Here is a 19,334-nt window from a genome sequence, read left to right as displayed (position 1 = left end):
GTGGTGCTGAGGCCATGATCAAGAGTGTCTGGCTTTGTTGAGATGAGAGGTGGCTGCAGGATGGCAGTAGAATGTGAAGGGACTGGGGAATGAAAAAATGTCTGTAAGGTAAAAGCTGTTCAGCATTAAGCATTTCCACATCCTTCCAGAGAAACTAACTCTTCATTTCACTTTCTTATGCAATGAAGCCTCCACAATTGGTCCCACTGCCTGAAACTCATCTATAAAACCAAAAATCATTTTCCACACTCCTTCACCTAAAATATCACCTGGAATCAGTGGAATTGACACTTTTACAGGTGCCACATAATACCCACACTGTGTATGTAAGAACTCAAATGTTTAGTGTGGTGGCAGAGATACTTGTGGAAGCTCCTGCATGTTGATAGGGGGAAGGCGCCTTCACAGTATTAGTTTCAGTGCCAGTTGATGGCATTCTTATTTAGACAAGCCTAGCTAGCAGTTATAGGGACGTGGGTGGCACTGTGCGTTAAACCACAGAGCCTAGGACCTGCCAATAAGAAGGTCGGCGGTTTGAATCTCCATGACGGGGTGAGTTCCCGTTGCTCGGTCCCTGCTCCTGCCAACCTAGCAGTTCGAAAGCACGTCAAATTGCAAGTAGATAAATAGGTACCGCTCCGGTGGGAAGGTAAACAGCATTTCCGTGTGCTGCCCTGGTTCGCCAGAAGCGGCTTAGTCATGCTGGCTACATGACCGGAAGCTGCAAAGCGAGATGAGCACCGCAACCCCAGAGTCGGTCACGACTGGACCTAATGGTCAGGGGTCCCTTTACCTTTACCTATAGTAACCAATCTGTAACATGGCTCCTTACATCTTCCACTGATTTCAATTTAGCCCCCCCCCCCCTGTAAAGTACAACAATTTCCTGTAAGTTACCCACTGTCTATCCTTATTCACTGTCTTGATTGTAATGGCCTCAATAGGAGATAGCCATAGGTGTATTTTCCTTTCCAGCAAATTTTTATATGTCTCCTAAATTCTATACAGATTCTTCCCAAGAAGGTGATTCATAAAACTCTGGGTGGCTACCAACAGAATATTAAAATACAATAGCCTATTAAACATTAAAAGCTTCCCTAAACAGGGCTGCCTTCAGATGTCTTCTAAAAGTCTGGTAGTTGTTTTTCTCTTTGATATCTGGTGGGAGGGCGTTCAACAAGTAGGGCGCCACTACCGAGAAGGCCCTCTGCCTGTAACTTGGCTTCTCGCAGCGAGGGAACTGCCAGAAGGCCCTCGGCACTGGACCTTAGTGTGTGGGCAGAATGATGGGGGTAGAGACGCTCCTTCAGCCCACATTCGCCCAGAGTTGAAGCTCTCAGCTATCATCCCACTCCAACACAAAATGCACAGTCCTGAACTTACAAAAGTCATCCTGGCGTTTGATTTGATCCTGGGATGTCCCTATTTTTCTCACCGGTGCAGCTGCTGATAAGCTTGGGAGGAGGATTAGCCAGCACTTGTTTTGAGCAGTTGTGATGGCAGTGGCAGCTGCAAGGAAGCATCCTATTGCCTCTCTGTGGCCACCACCACTGGCCTCATAGCATGTTGAACAAATTTGCCCCAGGTATCTTCCCCAGAGGGTCAATTGCTCTGTGAGAAGAAGGAGTCTGACATCGAGATCAGGCCAAACCAAAGTTTGTTTATTCTCAAGACAGCACTGGACTGATCCCAGCCTTGCAAAGCAGTTTGGAGCTGCTGTTGTTTCAGCAGCAAGGGGGTACAAGTAGTTAGCCTTGCTTAGGGTACAAAATAATCTGGAGCAGGCACTATTATAGGCATGTTCACCCATCAAGTTCAAGGGTCCTCTTCCCTCCTATCCTCCCCAATCCTCCTTATGGGTGCAATAGGGCGGCCATCCTTACTGGAAAGCGAACCCTCCTGGTCCCAATCCCCAGTCACTCCCCAGCACCAAAGCCCCTTCTGGAGCAAGACTCCCAGCCCTTCCTTCCTATGGGGAGCAGCGGAGACCCAGGCCTGGCAGTGACTCCTCCAGTCTGTAGGAACTGGGCAGGTATGGTGAGCCCCCCTAAGCCAGGAAAAGTCCACTTACCCTCACCCCAGACTGTGGGACTAGGCCGTGCCTTGAACCAATTTGTGTATGTGTATATCCGACCCATGGACTGAAGACTTACGTGAGAAGTAGGTGCATGAAGACCACCACCAACATTTGCACCGAAGTTGTGAAGTTGTTTTGTCTGAAGGACAGCGGCAGCTGTTGCTGCAATCTGATCCAATCAGCACATATACCAGAGCGTTGTGATTGACTGTGTCAGCTGCAGTGTGTAGGTGTGTCACACGAACACCCCCGCGCTCTTGGAAAGGTGTTAGTTTGACCCAGGGGTCCTCAAACTTTTTAAACAGGGGGCCAGTTCACTGTCCTTCAGGCACTGTTGGGGGCCAGACTATGAATGAATATGAACGAATTCCTATGCACACTGCACATATTTTATTTGTAGTGCACAAAAAACAGGAAAAACAATACAATACATATATTCCCAATAGTGGAAATAAACAGTCCTGCTTCTCTACCTTTGAAGGTGACTCCAAAACTTGCATATTGGTGAAAGTACCCTATGCATACTATTGCAGATAATTGCTTTGCAAGGGTGTATTAGGAAAAACAACATACAAAAAAAGTGCATTTTAGGAGAAACCCAGACTAAAATGGTGACAAATTTTCAAGAGTACCTTTTCTTGAAAAATATATTAAAAGAACACTAATGTGGAAATGTGGAGAACTGAAAGGAAGATTGCAAAAACAAGACACCAAAATGGACGGATTCAGCCATCCCTACCAGGGAGTAAATCCACTGAAAGCAGTGCAGTTACTTCTGAGTAAATACACAGACACTTTTTCCCTAATGTATCCATACAATCACATGCCTGCCTGCTCAGAGGTAAGTCCCACTGAATTCAATAAGGCTTACTCCCAGGTGAGCACACAGGGAATGACAGCCTTTGGGGTGGGAAACCTGACTAAGCTCACAAAGCTCACTAACTTAACTGCACAAATGCCAGTGTGCTTGGAGCCCTTTGCACAGGAGTAGGCATCACTGAATGCTGCAGAGGTTATGCCAAAGCAGGCACCTTTAGGAAGCCACCAGCGCCAAAAGGAGGAGCAAGATGAGCAGCTCTGCATACCCAGTGCCAGCGTGACGACCCTGAGCCTGGCCGGCCATGGCAGACGGAAGCAGAGGCAGCAGCAGGCGGCTGGCTCACTGGGCAAGGCGGCACTGCACTGCTCGGCTCCCATCTGCATTTTGCGGCCAGCAGAAGTACCTGTGTGGGGAAGGGCGGGGCTAGCAGAGGGGGCGGGGGTGGAGGAAAGGAGCAGCTGGCACGGCCATCCGGGATCCCCTCCCACCCTGCTCCTGTGGAACTTGCCCGCCTTTGCATCCCACAGCAGCCCTGTGAGGTGGGCAAGACAGAGAGGTGCACACCCAGCCCACAGAGGATTTGGGCTTAGAAGCAGTGTGGCCTGGGGGTGGGCCGGGTTCAGGACACTGGTGGGCCGGATGTGGCCTGTGGGCCGTAGTTTGAGGACCCCTGGTTCAACCTCACTTTTGCTAGTAAAACTGAATTACTGTGTTGCAAAAGGACGCATGTCTAAAAAGCGTGTCAGCAAGGTGAAAAGTTTGGAAAGCTCTGGTGTAAACTATAACAAGAGCCTTGCTCATGGTGGAACGCTGACATCAAGTGGTCCTCTGGAGAACTGCACCCAGCGTGGTCTTCATTGGAGCAATGAAACCCCACAGTCCCTAATTAGGAAAAGGGCCGAGGTGCAGATTTCCTTCCCTTGCTGTGTAAAGGGTCCCTCCAGGCTGGTGTATTCTGCAGCATGTTCCTGACACAGTAAAAGGGCATTAGCACTGGGTTTCTTCTGCTTTGTTGATTGTTCTGGGATACTTCCCCGATGCTGCCACATCACTGCTGCCTGGAGGGGTGGAAGAGCAATGAAAGCAGGTCGGAGGTAAACCAGAACATTTTTGGTATAAGGTTACAGGGTTTTTAAGCAGGAAGTTACAGGAGACACACTTGGGTCTGCTAGTTGCTTTGCAGGAACAGTGTCAGGCTTCCAGGAGGGGGAGACTGGGCCTGTGGTGTGCTGAACTCCCTCCCGCCCTGGTTGTTGGACCTATGTGGATCTTAAGAGAGAGGGGGCTGGGAAGAAGGTGAAGGGGTGTCTTCTCCCTTCTCTGAAGCACCTCAATAGCCACCAAAGAGAGAACAAGAATGCTAGCTGCTGCCTTTGAGGGGCTGAGAGAGCCCTCCTGTTACCCCTGGCAACTGTCTCCTCTCTTTGCTAGGGAGAAAGACTTAAGAGGCTTTAACTCTCCCCCTTATTGATGGACGGGTGCTGCACCTGTGGGGCTGGGAGAGATCTCTTGCTCTGTGGGGAAGTGTGATCTGGTGGGAGGGCATTCCACAGATACTGAAAAGACCCTCTTTGGGGGAACATCTCACATCCAGGGTGGGGGCCAAAGGGAAGACACCATGTGGATTATAAAAGGGAGACATAGCCAAGTTGCTGGACAACAACTCCCATCAACTCTGGATTCAGTGAGATTTCTCTCTGAGGAAGTGTGAAGATGGGGAGGCTGCATTTGCAAAGGGTTGGAAGTTGGGGCCTCACAGACAGTCTTCTTATTTCCTTCCTGCCTGAGATGCACAAGCTGTAGTTGCAAAGGGTGCCTGGAGGGATTGTTCTCCAGTAAACTATTAATCAATGTGGGCATTTTAACAGCTGGTGGAGGTCCTGTCATGAGAGGAAGGTGAATAACAGAACCAGGATTGCAGGGGATGGTGAGTGAATTCTTTGGAGAAATAGATTGTTTATTGAGACGGTTAAAGTGTTTCCCTCTCTTTAAGGACTCCACTGCAGAGGGAATTCTGGGAAAGCGGAGGGAAAAGAAAATCCCAGATTTTGTTTTGTCGTTTCCTCCAAGTGTGACTGGAATGACTCCTCTCACAGGGCATCTGAAAAGGTGTCAATTCTGTTCCTAACTGGAGATCCTGAGTTTGGTTTCATTTCCCCACAGACAAAAGAAAGGGAGAAGGGTCTCCCCAAAGAACAAGGCTCCTGAGAACATGTGGAGTTCAGCCCCTGAGTCAGCGTCAGAAAAAGACACATATCCCCCTTCATAGTCCAGAGTCACCCAGATCCTCCTGGGCTCCTCACTCAGGGACAGAGGAGAGGAACAAGGGGAGGTGCAGGCCTTGTATTCACCATGCCACTTCCCCACAGCCCAGATGCCTCTCTCAGGCCTTAAGGAGAAGCAGCCCTTTCTCCCCATAGACTTCCTTGCAACCCCTATAGCCAACCCTTCTCTACTTCCCACAGTGACTTCCCAGAAATGTCTGCCTGCTGTGAATCCCTCACATCCCAACACACAAGGCCAGTCACTGAATCTCTCAGGATTGTCGGGCAGGGCTTGCTCTTTGTCTCCTCTTCTCAAGCTTTTCCGATCCTCGGACAGAATGAGGCAGGGATGGGCTGTGTCTGGATCCAGAGTGACATTTGCTGTTGAGAGAAGATGAGGAAAAGAGGAGAGAGGCAGAATCAGCCAAGAGTCAGAGATGGACATCCTGATCCAAAATAACACCAAGAAGAAGCAGATTCCCTCTCAGATAAATGGGACTTCCTCACGTTCCATTCAGGATTGGGACTCCCCCCCTTTCTCCCAGACTAACCTCAGAATAAATACCTTACCTGTGGATTTTTATCTACTTCTTTTTGTTCCATTTTACTCAACATTTTTTTTGTATCCCTCCTGTCAATTCAGTCACCCTTCGAGAAGCAAAACAGTCCAGAAAATATTCCCTCAGCTCTTCTATGCAGTGAAGGGGAGGAGGGAGGGATGGGGGCAAGAGGAGAAAAATAGTCCTTCTTTGAATCTCTCTGTGTGAATTGCCCATTTGGGGCTTTCAGAGGCTTACATTGACATTAGGGGGAATAAATCAAATTAGACAACCTAACAAGTTCCCTTCCTGTGCGAACCTCCAGCATTGTTTTCTTACAACCATAATACCACTACACACACATTTGTTGTCCTAAAGGAGGCTAAAGTCTACATGACTAAGAATTAAAAGATTTTGACCTTGGCAACAGTGACTGCAGCCGCAAACGGAGGATCCTCCTTCTTGTCACCCCCGCAAGCATGGAACCCAGGGCGTGACTCCCCCCCCCCCCCGATGTGACGCCACTGGGGAGGAGAGATTACCCCCCCGAACCATCAACCTTCCCGACACAGCCATGGCCAACAAAACCTTTTAATCACGGTAATCTAAACTTGATTTTAATTCTGTTAAGTCATTCTTTGTTAATAGCTTATTTGTATATTTCTTTCTTGATGCTTATATACGATGTACTTCAGTAGAACAATTTGAAAGAATTCCTGCTCACCCCTTCCCACCAGGTAACTGTGTGCCTGGCCCACCCCCACCTGGCGGGCCAAGGGGCTGCCGGTGGGATGTGTGGCCTGGAGTAGGTTTGGAGGACTAATTTTAAAATATATATATTTAAGAAGCTGACAGGAATCCGTGCCTAGTGAGTTCCAGAATCTAAGGAGATATTGAGGGTCCCTGTTGAACAGAGGATTAGCGGGCAGCTCTGTGTGCAATTACCCTGTTGGTAAATAATCAGCACGATTAAAACCAACAAATTAGAAGACGGGGGAAATGCAACAGGGAAATCCTCCTGGATGAATGGAGAAGACTGAAGTTACTCCTTATAGATAAATTCAGGTACCATATTTACGTGAATTTAATGCGCTATCAGATCTAATGTGTACCTCAATTTTCAACACCTTGAAACCAAAAAAAGTATTTGCGGGTGAATGTAAATGTGCAATCAAACGTAATGGGCACCCTAATTTCTGCAATGTAATTTGACCATAACGGTGCACATTACATTCAAATAAACATGGTGGTTTGGGTATGTGGACTACTCATTTTATTAGAATAGAGCAAAAGAGGCAATTAACAGTCCAATTATAAAATACCACTCCCCAACCCCACCTTGAATTTGATCCTTAACCCAAAATTTACCTTTCTTAAGCAATCCGGGTAACAGAGCATCTGAAAAAGCAAAGTAATATAAAGTTTGAGAAATAGACTTTTATAACTCAAATAATTTTGCAAGAAAAATTTCACTTCATAACATATTTTGGACTAATAAAATCCCTGCAGCCATTCTTCATTACCTTTTATTTTCTCCAACTCAACATATAGAAAGGGATTTGCAGCCCTGAATGTTGAGAATTTCCTCTTCAATTCTAGTGGGAAAGTCAGTGGATTTTCAGATGTCCCCCTCTGCGCACACCTGATGGGAAAAATACATGTTAACCCATTTCAAATCCAGAATTTCTGAGAGCAGGAAAAGAAAGGAATTGAGAGGAGGAAAGAAACTGTAGAAAACCAAGAGGGAGAGACAGAGGAATGGAGTCACATAGAGGGGAAGATTCCTCCTCACTAGGGACTCCAAAGCCAGACAACTGAGGGCCAAAGGAGCAGCCCTTTGTCTGAATCTCTTCATTTACACCCACTCAAATGGAGAAATAAAATAAAGTCAAGTGATACCATCCAGCTCAGAGTTTTTCCATTCCAGCTGCATTGCCTACAACAGGCAAGAAAGATGTGGAGGAGATAAAGATGGTTGCTGTTGTTGACAAAAGTGAAATGTTCCTTCTATCCTGGCCTGCTCTGGTCCATGGGGTCACGAAGAGTCAGACACGACTAAACAACTAAACAACATCATCCTCTTATCATGAACCCAAGTGGCACCTTGAAGTTATATATTGCAACTTGGATATGTTCAGAAACATGTTAAACATCCCAACTCCTGCTCCACGTTTTTAGCCCCACAGGTGACAGGTAACTGTGTGGGACTCTGCGGAATAGTCCCACAGATGGTCCATGGGACAGGTGTCTGTGTGGGACTGAGTGGGGCAGCCATCACGGAGTTTGCTGATGGTGTGGCAAATCTAGATACTGTGAAGTATTATTATTAGTATTCATTTCATTTCTATTCCACTTAATAATCTTCATATTATATTCTTTCCCAGTTTACCTGTGAAGTTTCAGGGAGTGATATTAATGGAGATGAGCAAGATCCCCTTACCTCTGCAAAGTTCTTCTAACATCCTAGAAGGGAAAATAGGAAACTCAGAATAGAATTCACTATTTGGATTTGATATCCCACTTTATCATGTTGGCTATTTGCAGTTTAGTAGCGCTGCAGAGAGCTTGCTGGGGAGACCATGCATTAAAAAGGGACTCAAAAATAACTTAAACAAGGTTTTAATAACAAAACCAAAAACTCCTTTTACACTAAATACATCAACAATCATGACCCAACCACCAACCCATCCCCCAGGGTAATGGGAGAGCTAGGTGCTGCTCCTTATATACTATGCCCAAATGCTGACACAGCTTAATTAACACAACCTAGCAGCACCTGCTATGTTTGTAGCACAGCTGCAAGACTGGGTCTCGTTATCTTGCTCTGGCCCTTGCTCTGGCCCCTTAAAGACATACACATCAGGTGGAACAATGATGAACCTTTACATTTAAAGAAACCATTCAACATATCACTATCCTAAGGAGTCTCAAAGCAGCTAACATTCTCCTTTTCCTTCCTCCCCCACAACAAAAATTCTGTGAGGTGAATGGGGCTGAGAGACTTCAAAGAAGTGTGGCTAGCCCAAGGTCACCCAGCAGCTGCATGTGGAGGAGCGGAGACGTGAACCCAGTTCCCCAGATTATGAGACTACCGCTCTTAACCACTACACCACACTGGCTCTCAAGGAACATCTAACCAAGATGATTTTAACTTACCCCAACTTTCCATATCAGGTTTCTGATGCAGCCCTTGGCTAGTGCTTTCCCCCAACACTGCCATCCCATGAGGGGGCCAGGGGCGTGGTGGCAAGACCCCTGGCACCAGGCAGGGTGGGATCCCTGCAAGGGGGTGCCTGTCTCGCACCCCCTCAAAATCATTTGCCTGGGGCTAAGGTCCCTCTGGCCCTCCCTACACTACACTCCTGCTAAGAAATGCAAGCCCCAACTCTGTGCCCCATTTGACAGCAGTCCCTTCTACCTGACCTCCTTCTCCGTCCCTCCCCCTTTGGTCCAACATGGTCCACCCTGTAAAGCTCCATGTCCGAGAATTCCCTCTGTTCCTCCTACGGAGCTTTCCCTCTCAGAACCTGCTCCTTAAAGCTGAATCGGGCCAAACAGCAATGCACAGAAAGCCCAATTTGCCATTGGTTGTGCTTCAACTTTAAAGAGGAATTGGAAGGGGGACTGGCGGGGTGGGGGAGAGAAAGCTTGCTTAGGGACTGGGAAAGCACTGACCTGTGCCTGGAAAGAGTGCAGCAAAAGGTAAGTGTGGTTATACCATTAGATAGGAACTTTGGGCTGTTCCTGCCACAGTCTCACCTGCAGGAGTTGACTCGCTGGCTGCTGACTCTTCTCCTCCATCTCCCGGATGCTCCTTTCAAGAGAGGAGAATTCCTGGGAGAGTCTAGCCAGGTGCTCCTCCCTTCTTCTTGTGATCTCCTTCTCCATCTCTTCTATTTCATTCAGCAGATGCTTTTCTCGTTCTTCCAGAAACTGGTGCAGTTGTTTGAACCTCTCCAGTGTATTCTGCCTCTCAGTTTCTGTTAATTTCTTCAATAGGCAGGAAGAAAGAGGAAAAGAGGAGGCCAGAGTCTTTAGAAAGACCTTCATTAACAATGTTATGGTAAATCACTCAATCATGGGACCACATCATGACTTGGGACTCAACTACGCTGCACTAATATATGCGTTACAAACATGTGACACCAGGGGGCCCCTATAGAGTTGTGATCTGTCCCAATGAGAAATTGCACTGGGACCTATTTTTTTTAATAGCGGTTTTATAGTGTTTTCCATATCAGTATAGATCCAGCCTTGGTCCTTCAAGTATACCTGGATCTCTTAGTAGTAACTGTGACACTTACAAGCAGGCTGTTGCTTTCTTCTCCTACTTCTGCTTCATAAGCCAGAATTTTTTCTCTCTCTCTCTTCAAATGCTCCAGGCGATCACAGATGAGTGTCTAAAGAAAAAACAAAATATCAGCTTGGATAAGGACTGGGAGTGGTATTTTACATATATTTAATTTTTGTGGCCCCTCACTATTAGATTTCTATCTGATAATTGCTCTGGGAGCTTCTAGGTTTTTTTTGCTATACGTTTAAAATTCAAGGGTCGCTTGAGAACTTTCATTCTATTACTCTTATTAACCAGCATTATTATTATTACATTACACAGGAACCCTTTGGCACAAGTGCTGAAAAAATGTGCTTTAAAAAACAAAATCACATTTTAAAAAGTTGCCTTTGAAGCAGAACAAAGTGTTTGTTTGTTTTTGAAAAGCACAGAGACTAGGCCCAATTTTTTATTCACATTAAGGCGCAGATTAGCAATTTATTATGTTTGCTTTATAGCCACATTGACAGCATATTCTGTACACAGAGACACAGAAAGATGTGAAAGCGTTGTGTTAGCAAGTGTCAAAATGACTTCCTACCTTGTATTCCTGGGCAGCCTCTTCCTTGAGAACCACAGTGTGCGATTTATGTTCTGGGGATCGCTCACAAACGAAACACACCAATTCTTCATCTTCTTTGCAGAACAAGTGGAGTTTTTCCTGGTGTTTCTTACACAGATCCTTTTCCTCTTTATTTGGTGGCAGGAGTTTAATTTTTTCCACTATATTGGCCAGCTGCCAATTGGGGCGGAAATTCCCTCTCTGCATCCGGGCTTTGCAGATGGGACACTCCAAGTCCCCCACCTGCATTGGTTCCCATATGTCAAAATACTTTACAATGCAGTCCCGGCAGAAGTTGTGGCCACAGTCCAAGGTCACAGGGTCTGTCAGATACTCCATGCAGATGGGGCATGTGGCTTCTTCTCCCACATCCATGGATGAGGATGAGGCCATGATAGAGGAAGAGTCTGTGGCTTTATTGAGATGAGAGGCAGCAGGAGGGGAATGAACTTAGGAGGGGAACAAATGCCTGTAAGGTAAAAACTATCAGTATTAAGCGTTTCCACATCCTTCCAGTAAAACTAACTCTGAATTTCACTTTCTTATGAAAGGTATATTCCATAATTGGTCCTGCTATACAATTTTTAAGGTACATGCAGATAATAGGCACATACTCACCACAGAAAACCAAACCTCCGGCCTTCAAAAAATTAGGAAATATTCCCTGAAAAACTAGTCACTTTATCTGAATGTATAAAATTTACACAATTCACAAAGCAAGAGCAAGGCCATCTTTATCCTCCAGTTGAACCATGGAACCCCTCCATATATCTGGCAGAAAGTTCTTGGTAAAATCATTCTTTCACAGCCTGGCAAAGCTTTATACTTTCAAATCACTGTATTTGAAAAGGGGCCAGTCTGTGTCAATAAACTCTGACACCAAGGTATTCACCATTTCCAAAGGATACTCTGGCAAGCCCTGGAAAAACAATTAGCATGTATTGTTCAGATCTCTGAGTGGCAGATTTATAAACATGTTGGACAAACATAATATTCTGAGCATAGTCTGATTTACAAGTGCAACCATTTTCTGTGTCTTTTCCACAGGCAACTCCCCGTCCATGTCATCCCCCATGTTGGCAGAGTGTATGCAAATCCGTCTCCATTCTGGCCCCCAAACAGTGTGTGCACGTTCGCACGCCAATCAAACACACGCAAAATGCTTGGTACTGTACGTGTATGATAACTTTCAGTGTCCTTGGTTAAGGGCTGTACGATTTCTAAAATCTTAAAAGGTTTTGTTCTGGGTCCCCTCACTGCCTTGCAGGGTGGGGGCGGGGGCGGGAACTCTGTTGCAACAGACATCAAATATTTTCTTTGTTTTCCTCCACTGGTTCCTCCCTCCACTCATTCTTCTCTGACTGATAATGGACTTAAGGGATCCTGGGTCCCTTGATGGAGAGATGGGCTTTAAAAGTCAACCCCAAATTTTTGTATAACAGTCCCACTCTGAAACTCAACTATAAAACCTAAACGGAAAATCAGTTTGCACACTCATTCATCATTTACCTACAAAATCACTTTACCCCATATGTGCCCACTTGACTGCTTCAGTCAGAGGAATTGGCACTTTTACTAGTGCCACATAATACCTGCACTGCATTTGTTAGATCTCAATCATTTAGCTTGGTGGCAGCAACCCTTTGGATCTCCCTTCCTATTGATATTAAGCAGGTACCTTCACAGTTTTCATTTCAGTGCTTGCTGACAACATTCTTATTTAGGCAAGACAACCCAGATGATTAGAAAGTTTCAATGAGTTTTCATTTGTTTTAGTCTGTTCTACTGCGGTTTAAATGGTTTGTATGTTTAAAATTATAGTTTTACATATATTTTTTTAGAGATAATTGAATTATTTTTATCGTTTTTGTAAACTGCTTTGGGTTCTTCCACAATTAGGCAGTATTTTTTGAAATAAATAAAAAGCCAAAGATATTACAAAGCAAAATACATAAAAAATGCTGAAATATATTGAGCTGTTAAAATAGCTATTAAAACAATTAAAAAAGAGCTCCACTGAAGAATTTATCATCCCCACAAATCTTCATCCTTAAAATTGCCCATTTAAAGCAAAACAGGTCACCTTTTCAGAAATGTTTCCCTGCTTCATGCATTCACTATCCAGCAGAAAGAATAATGGAGCTCCATGAAATAATCATTCAGTGGGACACAATCTCACATTCATGTGCAGGTCCACTCTCCTGGCGCTGCATCAAGAGTGGCCCAGGAATGGCACCAAGGTGACAGACAAGGACAGAAGCCATTGCAAGGGCTCCAAGCCCTCCTTTGGGTGCCCAGCCAACATCTCCATTGACACCCATAGGAGCTCCTCTCCCAGAGCTAACAGCATTCCCATAGGTGCTTGACTTTCATCTGAAAGGTGGGGGAAGGCAAGGAAGAGGAACGGTTAAAAGGCTCCTCTATACACATTGGGAACTGAATGAAAATAGACCTGCTTGGGCCAAGGGCAGCCTGGGAACATGCAGTGGGGTTTGGTTGTCAGATACTCACCCCCAGACTAGCTTCTCTTGTGGGCAGGGAGATGATGTGGTCGATCAAGCAAAAATTCTGGGGTTACCTTTCCTTCTTCTTCCCCCCAGCCATTCTTTCTCCTGTCCTGCTTATGGAGGGGCAAAGGCTGTGCACTTTGTACTGCTGTGACGACAACCAGCAACTGTTCTTTTCTTCTGCTGGGAGAGCTCAGCTTCCTTCTCCCCCTCCATCTTCTCTCCTCCCTAACAAAACACCCATTTGCTCACCACCTCATCTCACCCCAAACATAAACTGCTCTTTTTCAATAATGAAAAGAAAAAACCAGGCATTTGGCATATATTTATAACTGTATAAAACAAATCCATGTTTTTCCTGAACAGGTCTTTTTATCAGCTATCATAAATTTGCCATTGATTGGTTAATAAGTGATAGCTTTGATCTTTGTCTGAACGTTCCACCACACCCATTTTGTTCAGGATGCAGAAAATGAATTCTTTTTCATTTTATGCTTTGGACCCCTGACTCTTCCCTTCCTCCTATCCGTAATGCCATCAGGGAAGCACTTTAGGGCAGACTCGGCCCCACAGACCCACTTGGGGGTCACCCACACTTCTGCTTGCTGTTTGTTGCTGAATCAGGGAAAAGATCGATTGGTTTTTCTGAGGATTGACATTTGTTCCTAATTCAGTGGGTTTTCCTGGGGAAAGCAGTGGGGCAAACAAAAATTTGCTTTGACCCATGCCTAGAAAGCACAAGAGAAACTGAAAACCTTTCAAACCTGTGCTTTCTAGGCATGGGACCAATTTTCTCCTATGTTTTCTATGCATGGAACAAGAAGGAGGGTGGATGAACCCTCAGTCCAGGGCCACACTTGGCAGAAGGAGCAGGAGGGCCCAGAAACATTTGCCACTTTTTAAAATAAGTGAAGTAATACACATCACCACCCAGAGAGGGACACCCCCCCTCCCCAAAAAAGGACAAATGTAACCCTTAGGTAGGACTGCCATACGTCCAGAATTTCCGGGCATATCTGGAATATTGCGGCCAGAAGCAGTGTCAAGGCAAAAATCGTTGAAATATCTGAGAAAATCCAGATGTATGGCAGCCCATGTCGGCGAAGTCATTTTTGCTGATTTCCTTCAGAAGTAGTTCAAAAATGTCCAATTTCTTAGCCATTTGGCACAAAGAAAAAAAGAAAAAAGAAAAAAAGCTCCAAAACTTTGGCCAAAAAAAGCTCAACAGCTTTTCTTTTTGAAGTATGGCAGCCCTAGTTTAGTGTGACATCAATGGGGTTAGCCTCTGAGACCTATTTTATCCTATGTATTGTTCTGGATCAAGACTTTACCCAGGAAAAATTGCAATCTTTTTTTCTATCTTTGGGTAGTCTTCCTTACACACACACACACCCTGAAATATGGCCAGGCAGCAGCAACAAAAAGAAATTAGACACAACTACCACTATATCATAACTAAATGTACATGAAAGCATGGATATTAGTGAAAATAACATACAAAATGTATTACATTCTTGTACACATTACTTGACTGGAAAAGTGCACTAGGAAAATTCAGAGAAGTACAAATGTGAATGGGTGGCTGTGATTCAGCTTGCTTATTGATCTATAAAGTGCCATTAGTTATGATTCCGTTCAAGGGGTTGGACTAGATAACATTTGGGGTCCCTTCCAACATAGCAGTTCTATTTTTTTTGGAACTAGGGAGGCGTGGACTCAGTAAAATTTCTCCCAACCCCTAGTTTTAGGGTTTTAACTTCTTAACCTTCATCCAATGGTCACAGGATCCTTGAAGTAATCCAGGCAGATGGGACAGGTGGCTTCAGCACAGAGATCCTGGACGGGACCCCCAGAACCAGCCATGGCTGCTGCCTCACAGTGAAGGAACAACTGACTTTCACTTTCTCAGTTCTCAGTCTGTGGGAGTTTCCCTGTCTGCAAATGACTCGCCATCTTAGGGCTGATGTGCTTGGCTGTTGCTGTTTTTATCCTAGCAGGCCGGCACAGCTGCTTAGCGGTGTTTTGAGCAGCCTCAGTTGCTTTGCATTGCTTTCCATGCCTGTATACTGTGGTAGCATGTTGTCCTTAGCGGGTGTAAATTCTTCTATGAATGAATAAGAGAATGCAAATCACTGTCATTGTCGGGGAGCAGTCTTTGCTTCAAGAAAGAAGTGCTTAGCAGAGACCGCTCTCTCTTCCTGGCCTGGAAATATGAATTTCCCTGCTCTGCTCCGAGATCTCATCTTGTGGGGAGCTGGCTTCAGGCAACAGGCCCACTGGCGGACCAACTCTGCATTTCAAAGATGCCTGCAAACATGACACGAAGGCTGACAATATCAACCCGGCATTTTGAAATACCTTGCAGGTGATTGCAGTGCCTAGAGACAGACAGGTCATGTATCCACAGCAGCGGCCAGAGAAGGAATGACTGCTAGGAGGAGCATACAGAGATGAAATGCCCTGGTTCATCTGTAGCAGCACAACTAGACACCTTCATCTGCCCCAGCTGACACAAAACATGTCTCTCCTGCATTGGTCTCTACAGCCACAGCAGACGCTGCAATCTTCCCACAAGCTTGACCTCACCCAGAGACGCACTCCTCCACTGCATCCCAAGAAAGATGGATGCCAGCTTTGAATATATTAAAACAGTGGGTAGAATGGGTTTTTTCTCTCTTTTTTTACTATGATGCTCTACAGCCTCAGCCTACATTCACCCAGAGTTGGAGCTCTCAGCAATCATCCCTCTCCAGCACAGAATGCAAACACTCCCAGGATTTATACATATTCCATTTACAGTGGTGCCCCGCAAGACGAAATTAATTCGTTCCGCAATTTTTGTCGTCTAGCGAATTTTTCGTCTTGCGAAGCACGAAATCCCATAGGAATGCATTGAAAATCAATTAATGCGTTCCTATGGTCAAAAAAAGTCCAAACAAAGCCAAATTTGGTACAACAACAGTTTATTAACTGCTCTTTAAAGTCACACATACTGTAAAGAGCAGTTCAAAAATTGAAGGGAAAATAAATTAACTTTATAAACAAAACATGTCTTTGTTTTTAGACAAAGAAAACAAAGTCGCGAGACGTTTTCGTCTTGCGAAGCAAGCCCATAGGGGAAATTCGTCTTGCGAGGCAAATCGAAAACGGAAAAACCTTTCGTCTAGCGAGTTTTTTGTCTTGCGAGGCATTCGTCTTGCGAGGTACCACTGTATTGTGTATTTGTGATTTCTGTGCATGATGCTACCTGGAAAGTCTATACAATCTCAGTTTCAATACTAATTGTGCCCACAAATGTTTGCAGTCTTCATATTAACTGCTTCATTTCTGATCAGTCCGTGTACTGTTACTTTCTACTGTAACTTTTCATACCAGAAATGTTCTGTTGTGGGTTTTTCTTTTGGTCCCCTTTTACTCCATTACAGCCCAAGAGTGCCCCTCCAAATGGCAATAATGGAGTAGTGCTCAGAAAGCTACGAAAGTATAGCTGCATAGATGGTCCAGCATGAATCCATGACCACTCATGGAGTAATCCATGTACTATTATTGCATCAATGACATCTTGCAACAGACACCCACAAAAGCCCCCCAGTCTGAAGGGGTCCCTCAACAGCCTGCCAGGGATGTTTTGGAGCTTTTCTTTAATACAGTTTCATAATTTTTTTTGGCTTTAATATAGGTAAAAAAAAAAAAGGTAAAGGACCCCTGGATGATTAAGTCCACTCAAAGGCAACTATGGGCTTGTGGCACTCATCTCGCTTTCAGGCCGAGGGAGCCAGCATTTGTCCACAGACAGCTTTCCGGGTCATGTGGCCAGTATGACTAAACCGCTTCTGGCGCAACATTACACCGTGATGGAAACCAGAGCGAACAAAAATGCTGTTTACTTTTCCACCACAGCAGTACCTTTTTATCTACTTGTACTGGCGTGCTTTTGAAGTGCTGGGTTTGCAGGAGCTGGGAGAGAGCAATGGGAGCTTACCCTTTCGCAGGGATTCAAACCCTCGACCTTCCGATCAGCAAGCCCAAGAGGCTCAGTGGTTTAGACCACAGCGCCACCTGTGTCTCTGGATATCATAGGTAAAGGTAAAGGTACCCCTGCCCGTACGGGCCAGTCGTGACCGACTCTGGGGTTGCGTGCTCATCTCGCTTAAGAGGCTGGGAGCCAGCGCTGTCCGAAGACACTTCTGGGTCACGTGGCCAGCGTGACGAAGCTGCTCTGGCGAGCCAGCACCAGCGCAGCGCATGGAACGCCGTTTACCTTCCCGCTATAAAGCGGTACCTATTTATCTACTTGCACTTAGGGGTGCTTTCGAACTGCTAGGTGGGCAGGAGCTGGGACCGAACGACGGGAGCTCACCCCGTCGTGGGGATTCGAACCGCCGACCATGCGACCAGCAAGTCCTAGGCACTGAGGTTTAGACCACAGTGCCACCCGTGTCCCTCTGAATATCATATACCTCCCAAATAACCATGTACTCTGGTGACAGGTAACTGTGTGGGACTCTGTGGAATAGTCCCACAGATGGTCCATGGGACAGGTGTCTGTGTGGGACTGAGTGGGACTGAGTGGGGCAGCCATCACAGAGTTTGCTGATCGTGTGGCAAATCTAGATACTGTGCAGTATTATCATTAGTATTCATTTCATTTCTATTCCACTTTATAATCTTCATATTATATTCTTTCCCAGTTTACCTGTGAAGTTTCAGGGAGTGATATTACTGGAGATGAGCAGGATCCCCTTACCTCTGCAAAGTTCTTCTAACATCCTAGAAGGGAAAAGAGGTAAGTGAGAATGGAATTCACTGCCTACCACAGGCCCTGTAATGAAGACCCATCAGCCCCTGCAATGGATGCCCTCTGGGGTGAATCTGCCTAGCATATGCCAAAGTTTTGGATAGGTATGGATGCATCTAACAATTCTGGTTTCTTTCCATTATTTTCCAATCTTAAGTTCCGTTCTTTTTTATTTTAAATGTTCTGATGAAAATTCATGAGGTCTCCTCTGTCTTTCCTAGGTATCCCTAGTATCTTGGCCAGTGGGGAATTTATGGATAACTCTTCCAACTGAAAGAGTTCCTTTTCTTGAGATATATTTAACAAAGTTAGCCAAGCAGGTTCACACTACTTAGCTAAATCAGGTACTGCCAATCCTCTCTTCTGTGGGACAGTTTGCATAGTATTATCCACTCTGGGAAACTTACTTTGCCAAATAAAATTATCCATACTTTTCTGTCAGCTTTTCAATTCCCTCAAGTCAACCAAGAGAGGAAGAGAAAGAAACAAAACCAAAAAACTTGGCAGTATTGTCATGCTTATTGCACTGATCTTCGCTTTTCGTAGAATCATAGAAATGTAGTGTTGGAAGGGATACCATCTAACCAAGATGCTTTTAACTTACCCCACCTTTCCATATCAGGTTTCTGATGCAGCCCTTGGCTAGTGCTCCCCCCAACACTGCCATTCCGTGAGGGGGCCAGGGGTGTGGTGGCAAGACCCCTGGCACCAGGCGGGGTGGGATCCCTGCAAGGGGGCGCCTGTCTCGCACCCCCTCAAAATCATGTGCCTGGCGCATTCTATTCATTATTTTCATTGCCATGATCCAACACTTTGCTGAAGGGAAACTCCCCACCAGAGTAGAAATCATATATTGAACAGATGGAAAGCTCTTTAATATGAGTAGGCTGAAAGCAAAGAGCAAGGTTACTGTAACTTCCGTCCTAGAGCTTCAGTATGCTCCTACCAACCTTACTGTATGCTTGTGAAACATGGATCACTTATAAACGCCATCTCCAGGTCCTTGAAAGATTCCATCAATGGTGTCTCCGAAAAAAAATTACACATCACTTGGGAAGACAGGCGAACTAATACCAGTGTAATGGAAGAAGCAAAGGTAACCAGTGTTGAAGCAATGATTCTTCAACATCAACTTTGTTGGACTGGTCATGTTCTGCAGATGCCTGGTTATCGTCTTCCAAAGCAACTACTCTATTCCAAACTTAAAAATGGAAAGCGTAATGCTGGTGGTCAACAAAAGAGGTTTAAAGACTGTTTCAAGGCAAATTTTTAAAAATGTAGTATAAACACTGACAATTGGGAAGCACTTGCCTGTGAGCGCTCCAGTTGGAGAACAGCCTTTACCAAAGCTGTCATGGGCTTTGAAGACACTCAAACTCAGGACGCAAAGGAGAAATGTGCTAAGAGGAAGGCACGCTTGGCAAATCCACACAG

The 19,334-nt window shown here is 45.4% G+C and overlaps 2 protein-coding genes across 2 annotated transcripts in view; one reads left to right on the top strand and one right to left on the bottom strand.

The window, feature by feature from the left end:
• The window catches only part of LOC114592429 (tripartite motif-containing protein 10-like), a 647,260-nt gene that overhangs the window by 558,539 nt on the left and 69,387 nt on the right, over positions 1 to 19,334 (top strand). The window lies entirely within an intron of this gene.
• Positions 4,368 to 11,063, bottom strand: LOC114591006 (tripartite motif-containing protein 10-like). The gene is made up of 7 exons (XM_077923085.1): positions 10,575 to 11,063; positions 10,005 to 10,100; positions 9,460 to 9,690; positions 8,141 to 8,163; positions 7,224 to 7,342; positions 7,069 to 7,098; positions 4,368 to 5,542 (listed from the first exon to the last, which is right to left on the bottom strand). Exons 1-7 carry the CDS (start codon positions 10,986 to 10,988, stop codon positions 5,022 to 5,024), a joined length of 1,434 nt encoding a protein of 477 aa, XP_077779211.1. The 5' UTR covers positions 10,989 to 11,063; the 3' UTR covers positions 4,368 to 5,021.

This window comes from Podarcis muralis, chromosome 2 (assembly GCF_964188315.1).
Source record: "Podarcis muralis chromosome 2, rPodMur119.hap1.1, whole genome shotgun sequence".
NCBI classification, from domain to species: Eukaryota; Metazoa; Chordata; class Lepidosauria; order Squamata; family Lacertidae; genus Podarcis; species Podarcis muralis.
This window is presented reverse-complemented; position numbering and strand designations above follow the sequence as displayed.

What these genes read in the sequence shown, in the direction of transcription:
- LOC114591006 (XM_077923085.1), bottom strand. Translation starts at nt 10,988, where the DNA reads ATGGCCTCATCCTCATCCATGGATGTGGGAGAAGAAGCCACATGCCCC. An exon ending in AAGAAAGCAACAGCCTGCTT is followed by an intron (nt 9,691 to 10,004) that starts GTAAGTGTCACA and finishes TGCCTATTGAAG; the next exon opens with AAATTAACAGAAACTGAGAG. An exon ending in ACCCGGATTGCTTAAGAAAG is followed by an intron (nt 5,543 to 7,068) that starts GTAAATTTTGGG and finishes TTCTCTCAACAG; the next exon opens with CAAATGTCACTCTGGATCCA.